Consider the following 10,204-nt stretch of genomic DNA (forward strand, 5'->3'; position numbering starts at 1 on the left):
GGCAATTTACACCTTCCCTGTGGGATCAATATTTGGGGCTTAAATATAAAATCATTTATTACTTTATAACGATATACTGATCATTGCCAATTTACACCTTCCCTGTGGGATCAATATTTGGGGCTTAAATAGAAAATTCTTTATTATTTAATAACGATATGTATACTTACGTAGAATCTCATTATTAATTTCCTATAATTATATATATTTTACACAACTTACTTTTCATATAAGGATCAAGTTTTTGGTGTTGTAGTGGTGTCAACTTCATAAATCCTTACATATAAAAAATCGGGATCACAGGGATCATATTATCATTTTAAGAGCAAGAGATAAAAGTAGTGGTAAGAGCCTTAGGTAGAAGCACAGTAGTGGTTGGTTCATTATGAGGCTCCACCTCATCATTCTGAGACTCAGAGTCCCTTTGGGGCAGCTTCTTTGGTGCGGTGGCGTTTTGAAAACGCACCTGGCCTGTTTTGATAAACTGCATTTTGGCAGCTTATGCGTTTTCAAAATACTGAAAACAACATTTTCACTCTGTACATATCTAGGTGCAGTGGCAGCTTTCTGGTTGCAATCTGACGTTTCAAAAAAAATAAAAATTTGTAATAGCCACCGTACCTAGCTTATCGGCAGATTATTTTTAATCAGCTTACTGAGAAGAAACAGACCCTTGCAGCTGCCCCAAACAGACCCTCAACCTGAGTCTTATGAAGCTCAACAGTGGTAGGATTACCTTGTAGGGTATTATTGTATTATTATCTTGATTTTCATTGAGAGTAGTTGGTTGGCCTGTTGAGTGAAGATGATTATTTCCTTTGAGGTGGGGATTTAACTTAAAACATTAAGTTGTATGATGACCAAACATAGAGCAGTGTATACAATAAGGTGAGTGGCATTCTATCTCCACTTGTTGCCAATAGCCATGATATTGTGAGCCAATCCAGATTTCGTTACAAAATGGTTGAGTAATATCCCTTTTAACAAGGGCAAGAGCCAGGTGACAGTGTCCATTTTAAATGGTTTACCATATGTTGCAGCTAAAGAGAATAGTATTTAATGATTAAAAAGGTGTATTTTGAGACCAGGGAATCTAATCCATACTGGTATCACTGGCAATTCAATTTTAGGATCAAAATCCACTGACCATTTAAGGAATTTCATTACCTTGTTTTTAATTCGCAGAAATATTTTAGAAAATAGCCTAGTATAACCCTCATCATTAGCAAGTAGGATTAGTAAGTGTCTCCCATCTAAAATGCCAACCTTCCACCATCCCTTAAGCTTCAACATTTCAAATTCTCTGCGAATTAAATCCACTTCAAGATGATCATATGTGAACTTGCCTACAAGTACTAATCGACAAGAAGAAGCTAGAATAAAAGATTCTACATCAGTGATATACATAGCGATTTTCCCATTTTTTCTTATTCTTTTTATAAAGTAATAATCTCCAACCAAGTTCAAAGAGTCATGAAATCATTGAAGAAAATGCTCCCGAGTGCTGGAGTTGGAGGAACCCCCCGGGAGCATCACGGCCGCAGGTAGCAGAAGCCAGCAACAAACAGAAGCAAAAGGTAATTAAAACTAGTAGAGAGGTGAAAAGGAGATATCTCACCGTAAGTTTGTGAAATGAAGAAGATTTCAATATCACCATGAAATTGCCCCAAAAACCTGAAACCCTACCAAATGCATTTAAAATTTTATATATATTGTTTTAGGTATATTGAAAAAAATGTATTTAAAATTTTATAAGCTGTTAGTGAAGTGTGTTGTGTGATATTTTATAGTACCAACCAAAAACTGATGCTTGCAACTGGCTGAGACGGCAGGTGAAGTGGGTGAGCGACTGGAACTTGCGATGGTGGGCATTGGTGGTAGTGTGTGGCTGACCAATGGTGGTTGGCTTACAATGGCTAGTTATAGGTGTGCAGTGGGTGAAAACTAAATGGTGGTGGACAATAATTGATGGCCAGCAGTGGTGGGTGGTGGCCTGTAATCGATGGCATCCAGACCAATGGTGGTTGGCTTACAATGGCTAGTTGTAGGTGTGCAGTGGGTGAAAACTAAATGGCGGTGGACAATAATTGATGGCCAGTAGTGGTGGGTGGTGGCCTGTAATCGATGGCATCCAGTATCTGCGAGCAGATGTGGGTGATAAGCGGTGGTCTTCCAATAATATTTCATATTAAGGAATAAAGCAATTCTTAAATTTAGCCAAATTGGTTAAATTCTAAATTAAGCCCAAGTGGATTAAGAGGTAAATTTCAAATATATTCATACTTTATATCGTACTTTAAGCCCAAGTGGATAAGAGGTAAACTTCAAATATATTCATACTTTATATCGTACTTTAAATTCTTTGCTCCAAAACCTTAATTTTCTAATACTCTGCTAATTTCTTACAATAGAGTACAAATTATCCTAGCCAAACATCCCTTAAGGCACTAAACTCTCTAACTTTTAGCTGCAACTTTAATTTATGATCACATTGTGACACTTTGGAGGATAGTATTATAAAGGTACATGATAGAACAATGATGCTCTAGATTGTTGTTGTGGCACCTTGCTCTCGAGAAACTTAGTAGGAAAATTTTTAACATGGCATTGCCATGTAGATAATAATGTTTTGATATTGGTACTTCAGTTTCATAAAAATACTTAATGTATTTCTTCAAAAGGTTTTCCTATTAAAACACATTAATTAATGGTGGGATATTTTTTTCGTTGGGGGCCACCATAGACCTTAAAAGATTTCTATATAAATGCTCGGATAATATACTATCTTAAAAGTTATAATTATCCTCATAGAATGGATCAGATCATTCAAATGAGGAAAATCTTTATGATTTATGAATCTACAGAACTGAGATCTTTCCCTTAATTACAGGTGTAACATAAAGCTTATTTTAATTCTGGTGTTTGATATCCCTATTAGAGGGCTTCCTAATAGTTCATTAAAACTCAAGAATTATTCTTGAAAAAACTTTTGATTAATGTTATGCCTTATATCTCTTTTATTCATTAATAAATGTTTATAGATTGATATAAATTGAAGACTTCAATAAAAGGGTTAGTTTTGGACAAAGGTTGACTTCAGTTGAGTTTCAAAAATTTTGAAGGATGAGCCCAATATTTGATAGTCAAAATGGTATAGAGATGGAATCAATGGATATGGTTTAAGAAACAATTTGGACTTGAGTTGGATCTTGATTGGATTTGTATTTGATCCTGAGTTTGAATCAGATTAGGGTTAAGTTTGTAAGATTGGAATATGTTTGGATTTAGAATTTTAATTGGATAGATATAGCATGAGGTTGATTAAGTTAAGACTGAGATTAGATTTAGAAGGATTGGGTTTGATCTTTTTAGGATTGAATTGAATTGGATAGGGTTTGATAAGTTTGATAGGATTGATTTTGACTTGAATTGATTAAAGAACATCTTAATCTAAAAGGTGGAGAAGGGTAATATATTTTTTGATTAAGATGAAAACCTTACATAAATAACTCTAAAAAGGAGACTATAGGTGGACTAACCTAAAATTTAGAGTAACAGACTTGATCAAGATGCCCATGGCTTTCCATCATCCCGAGTACATTGGTAGCCTTGGAATATTAACAAATGAAATAACAAGAGTTTTCCATTTTTTCCATAACAATGACTTAAGATGGTCATTTCCTCTATATAGTTTTTTTGAGTATCTTCATTCATTGCATGAGCTACTTCATTCTAAGATACTTGATAGACTTTGGGGGTAGATCAATTTGTTCTATATGCCTTAGCTCTTCAATCTATCTATTGGTTACCTAGTAAACTAACATAAGGCTTCTACACTAGACTAATCAAGGGTATGTATGTTCCTAGGTATTCATCTACATTTACTGTCATAGGTTCACAGTTTGGAGCTACCTAGGGCATTGTTATAAAAAAATAGTGTTTGTCGCATTTAAGGTTTTAGGGTTTTGATAATTATTTGGTGATTTGTTTTCTTCTATGTTTATTAGTTAATATAAAAAATCAGGGGTTACTTTTTTTTTCATTCTAAGTTTGTTTCTGGTCAGATTGTCAATCATAATGTCTTGTTCTCATCCCTAAGTTTGTTTTCTCCTTAAATTTTTGTTTTTCTCCCTAAGTTTTTTATTGTGGTCGAGATAGTATATTGTAAACAAATAATATTAATATCTTAATTTAAAGTCTTCATTCTAAAGACTTCTTTTTATTCTCATTCAGAAAATAAAAATATATTTTTAGGCAAAAAGTTAGATTTTCTGAAAGTAATTTTATCATTCAAAAATCTCTGAGATATAAATTCATATTTTATCTTAATTATTTAAATTAAAATGACCCAAGACTTATATACTCAAGAAGTCTACGGATATGAAATCATATGTTTCTAAAAAGAAACATATTCATTCATGTAGTCACTTATTCTAGTGATATATAAATCTTCCCAAAGCTAAGCAAGTAAAAGAGAGTCTGTCAAGCTTCGATATATATATATATATATATTAAATAGAAAGGAAACATATAGGTTGTATGAGTGGGCCCAGAAAGGTACCCTGTCCACACGGTGCAACACAAAAAAAAAAAGTAAAGATACACGTAATACCAAAAAAAAAAAAACAAAACCACCAAACGAGCAAAAATTTAGGGACGACCGAGTTTAGACATGCATCTGCCTCTAGTTCTAGGAAGGGAGCCAGCTAACAAATTGGTGAGTTGTGTGCCATTGCCTGAAGTAACCAATATATCATCCATTAGATTCCTAAGCTCAAGTAGGTCACCATTATTCTTCTCCCTCATGGATGAGTAAACCTATCATTCCTCATCCGAAGATAGCCTCATTTGATCAATATGTTGGTCAACAGGTTGTTGAGCATGTGTAAGTTGATGAATCCCTTGTGCCTGACTAACAGTAATGACTTGCTCATTTAGATGAGGTGGCAGAATTGGTGTAGAAGGATTGCCAATCGTTGAAACCACATTAGGTTCTAGTGTATGTAAAGTATGAATAGTCGCCTCTGCACTGGATACTTCCCAAAGATGTGGAGCTGCAAGGCTCTCCCGATTATCGGTCTGAACATTTTCCTTTAAAGGTAATGATCCTTTAGTATTGTTTTCAATATTGTTTAAAGGGGTAGGTCGCTCCACAGAGCCATCTGACAACACATCAATCGCATAATCAAAAACAGTATTGTCTGGGGAGGTCCCCATGGGCAACTAAATCAGTCACCAACTTCTGTCTTCTGGTAATTTCCTCTATAGGTGTGAGGTCCCCATGGGCAACTAAATCAGTCACCAACTTCTGTTTTATGGTAATTTCCTCTACAGGTGTGTGTGTGTGTGTGTGTGTGTGTGTGTGTGTGTGTGTGTGTGTGTGTGTGTGTGTATATATCTATATATATATAAATCTCTAAAGCTCAAGGGTTTTAAAAATATTTTCTTTGAAAAAGAGATTACTAAAGCTCGAGGGTTTTAAAAATATTTTCTTTGAAAAAGAGATTAATTGAAAAGTAATTTTAATCTCTCAAAATTTAAAGATAATTAAAATCCCCCCAACCAGCCAAAGGTCGGTGATATTAATGCTAAGAATGATCAAATTCTCCCAAAGATCCAATCAAACAAGTTTAGAACAACCAACATAGGCCATAGTTACAAGAAAAGAGGATTTATCCCATCCAACATAAAAGTGAATAAATTGAGGATGACCAAACAATACACTAACATCAATAAAATCCCTTCAAAGAAACCAAATCTTATTGTTAGAATTAACATAGAATTTAAACTTTTCAAACTTCTTCAAGACTAACATTATTCTTAACAGCCACCAAGGGTTTGAGAATACAAAAGAACTTGATATTATAAGAACTGATAATACTTTTTAATCCATTAGAGTCTTTCACATCCGCAAAGCCTCTAATATTCCATATGAGAAACTAAAACATCCTTAACAAATTTTGATCCTCTATTGCTCCTAGGGGTCAAAGTATGATGTTTATCCAAATTTTCTAAATTTCCCTCAAGATGAAGAGGAGCAACTTCTGTATTACATAGTTGAGTTTCCTGATCCCTTCAATTTTCTTTCCTTGTCTTCTGAATCAATAGTCTTCCTCCAAATTAGCTCTAGAATGAGCTAGATTATTTTTAATGTTGATTTCATCATTAACAATAATGTTATCAATAAAACCAACATTAGGTGATTTATTAGCACCATCCTTTTTATCTTCCACATTTATACAGTTCAAAACATTAAGACAACCAGCATCCAGAGCATCTAGAGAGTCCCCTTTACTAGTAGTCTCAATATTCTTTAAAATCTCCAATTCAATAGCAAAAGCCAATTTTTTCTTGACCAACCCTTCTTGATGTTCTTGTTCAACAATAACATTATTGTTATCAACTCTAATAATCATTTTGTTTGAATCCTTGTTATCCTTATTATTGATAACAAGGTTTCTAACAACAATCTAATTATTAACATTAATATTTTTAGTCTTTCCAAGATCTTTAGATTTCCTCAATTCAGAATGAGCCACATAATAACAAGAGTGAGTATGACCAAACATTTTGTAGTTATTACACTAAGAAGGCACAAATTCCATTTCCACCAATTGCCAATAACCAGACGTAGAACTTCCAATCCAAATCGAATCAGTAAAAGGTAAGGTGACTTCCCTTTCAGCCATAACTCTAGTGACCAAAGGTCTAGTGCATGCAAAAGCAGAATGATCAATTTTAAGAGGAGTCCCAAAGATGCTACCTAAAAAATATAAAACTTTCCTGTTAAATAAATGAAGTTTTAAACTAGGAAACTGCAACCACACTTGAACAATTGGCGGCTCTTCTTTGGGATTAAATTCCACAACCCTATTTAAAATTTTCATACTAAACTTTTCAATTAATAAAACTATTCTTGAAAAAACGAAAGTATAATCAATTTATTTATCCAAACGGATCATAAGATGCCTCTCATCAATAAGCCAAATGTTCCAATTATCATGTAATTTCAAATCACTAAAGAATTTACGAATCAATTCCATTCTTGGATGAGCAAAAGTAAATTTACCCACCACGGTATTTTTAAAAGGCTCAATCAAGAGATTAATCTCATCTTCTTGAAAGAAAATACTTGGCTTACCATTTTTCCTTGCTGTCTTCTTCAACAAACCAGTAGACTAGCAGTCTACCAGATTATCTTTGAATTGAGATGGTAACAAGTAATTATTCACATTAATACATATAGTGATAGGATTACCGGCAAGAATTTCACGATAAGAGGGACAATTCAGTGAAGATTCCATCATTCCATCATAAGAACCGCCAAAGAACAAACAAAAACAAAAAAACCCACCACAAAACCCAAAATCATAGGATCTTGAAGCTAAAGAACCATCAGACCGAGAACCCGCATGAGAGATTCCATCCATAGGTGGTCTCATACCTTTAGGGAAGCCAACCTTTCTGTTCATCTCTGGGCAAAAGAGGATGCTGCTCTTAATAGTGTTTTTGTTGGTCCTGATATTGATCATGAGTTAAATTTGCTCATTCATGTTGACAATATGTGAAACTTTTTTTAGAGCTACTAGTTAGCTCCTGTATTTTGTAATCATTTGGTTGATCATCAAGTTCACACATAGTTGAACATGATCAATGTCGCTAAAATCTACAATGACTGAATGTATGTTTTCTTTTCTTTCTATTATTTTCATAACGCTTTCAAATATATTTTTCCTTGGCCTGCCTACCGGCCTCAATGTCTTTGGTATGCCATTATCAAATACATCGATATTGCATACACCTTTTAGCATAGTAAATTTAAAAAATTTTCAAAGTAAAACAAAATTCTTGTAAAATAATATGATTAAATATGCATGAAAAAAATTATTAGGCCTTTAATACAAATAGACCCAATAATGTCATATAATTCCTCACAAATATATATATATATATATATATATATCACACTTTCATTCTTAAACAATATTTATCAATTCCTGCATTCTGTTAGCATCAAAAGAAAAGCCGAAAGAGAAACTACATAGCTTTGTGTCAAACGAGATCCTACAAAAATCAAAACCACCCATCCTTGGAGGTGGAATTCTCTCGTCCTAGAAAAGCAATTTCTCCATCTCCATTCAATCATTTCCTGCACTTTAATCTCCTATTCTTCTAGTCCTCTTATTTTTTCCTCTGTTCCCAGAAGAAAAAGCAGCTGAAAAACATAAACGAAGAGAAGCCATTTCGTTTGCACAAACGTTTCTCCATTATGAAGAGGAGTAAGATCACGCGCAATGCGAAGCTTCAGCAAGTGCTTCGTAAAAGGAGAGAGCTTCTTTGTTCGGGCAGGATGTTTCTCCACGAGGGAGATGGTGCATCCCAACAGCAAGTGAGATATTTGATGGGGTTATAAATTATTAGATGTTAGAAAAGCAAATATTGTCTTTTAGATGTTAGATATGTAAAATAAAAATGTTTAGAAATGGTATGTAAATCCCCCTAATAAAATTTATAAAATTTTGAATGTCATATATGAAAAAAAATCTGTATTTGTAAATCCAAAAACATAGCAATTATCAACCACCCAAGAATAAAGCTCTTCTAATACAAGCTTTCTCTGCTGTCAATAAAGCAGAAAGAACACGCATTCTACTCTTCATCCATGGCTAGTATATCACTATAAGCCCATTCACCTGAAAAACTAATTTGTCTCAATCAAGATTTAATCAAGATAAAAATCGGTAACAAATCCACTAAGATGTGAACCTCCATAGCAATTTAATTAACAAAAGGAAGCTTTCATGTAGATGTCAGTTTAGTAAAGTTTTACAAACTTCTGCGAAGATATTCCCATAATGGTAAGCTAAATGGCTAATGCATTGGCAGAATGACTAATCTGGAATAACAACTTCTTTAGAATAACTTATATGAACTTTCTGAATTGATAACAGAATCTGATTTAGTAGAGATTCTTAGTGCGAAGGATATGGATTGTGCCACTGTCATTCTGCGAGCCGTCTATTTCGGCTAATTAATTCCAACAAAATTAATGTTCCTATAAACTAAATAACAAAGAAGCTTAAGACTACAGTCAAGAGCACACGCACGCAAAATATTACACGAGATGGGCAAACTCTACGACCACAAGTGGCTGGTCTATCATTACTGGTTTGTCTTTATTAAAATAAGCAAGTTCCGCCTACGCAAGATCAAGTGTGAAGGGAGAAATCTTCTTCCATTTCCACGGCATTTACGGAGGATTGCTTACATGTAAAATGCTGCTGCAACTCGATTTTTGCTTTACATCACTGTCGCTACGTGATCCACACATATATGTCTGCACCTGCCCAAGAAAAAAAAAATAGCTAAATAACAGTTTCAGGTAGAGCCAGTTCATGAAAAAGTGGCTAGACCTCGTAAATTCCTCAAGAGAACTGGAGAAATTAAAATGAAACTCTTAATAGAATTTAAAATTCCGATACATACGTTCGTGCGCACACACAACACATACACTCATGCACACATAGCACAGATGCATACACAGACACACACACACATACACACAGATACAGAGATACACAGTCACAGACATACAAGCACAAATATACACATACGTACATAAATACACACAGACACACACACAAACACACACACACACACACACACACACACACGCACAAACACAGACACACACACACACAAATCCACCCCCCCACAAATATATCAAATTTTAGAAGTTTATATCATGAACAAAAAAGTTATTGTCGGGATAAAATTCGCACACACACAGCACATACACTCATGCACACATAGCACAGATACAGACACAGACACACACACACATACACACAGATAGAGAGATACACAGTCACAGACATACAAGCACAAATATACACATACGTACATAAATACACACAGGCACACACACACACACACACACACACACACACACACACAAATCCACCCCCACACAAATATATCAAATTTTAGAAGTTTATATCATGAACAAAAAAGTTATTGTCGGGATAAAATTTCAAGATCCTCTTTATTGAGCATGGGTGCCTATTTAATATTTATAGACAAATATGATGAATAGTGAGAGAATAATTATAATTAAAAGAAAGTGCCTAAGAAAGTTTGTTCTTTTTCTAGAATAAATAATAGATAATATATATATATATATATATATATAAACCTGAAAATT

General features: G+C 34.0%; 1 protein-coding gene across 2 annotated transcripts in view; it reads right to left on the reverse strand.

Moving 5' to 3' along the window:
• Positions 1-8,780: 8,780 nt before the first annotated feature.
• The window catches only part of LOC110025616, a 59,236-nt gene continuing 57,812 nt past the window's right edge, over positions 8,781-10,204 (reverse strand). The window contains exon 8 of one of the 2 annotated variants that reach the window (XM_020726193.1): positions 8,781-9,343. In XM_020726193.1, coding sequence (XP_020581852.1) covers positions 9,251-9,343 — 93 coding nt within the window. In that variant the 3' untranslated portion in view covers positions 8,781-9,250. The remainder of the gene's footprint in view (positions 9,344-10,204) is intronic. The other variant, XR_002294141.1, reaches the window with a different exon arrangement.

Source organism: Phalaenopsis equestris, unplaced genomic scaffold (genome assembly GCF_001263595.1).
Source record: "Phalaenopsis equestris unplaced genomic scaffold, ASM126359v1 Scaffold000315, whole genome shotgun sequence".
Taxonomy (NCBI): Eukaryota; Viridiplantae; Streptophyta; class Magnoliopsida; order Asparagales; family Orchidaceae; genus Phalaenopsis; species Phalaenopsis equestris.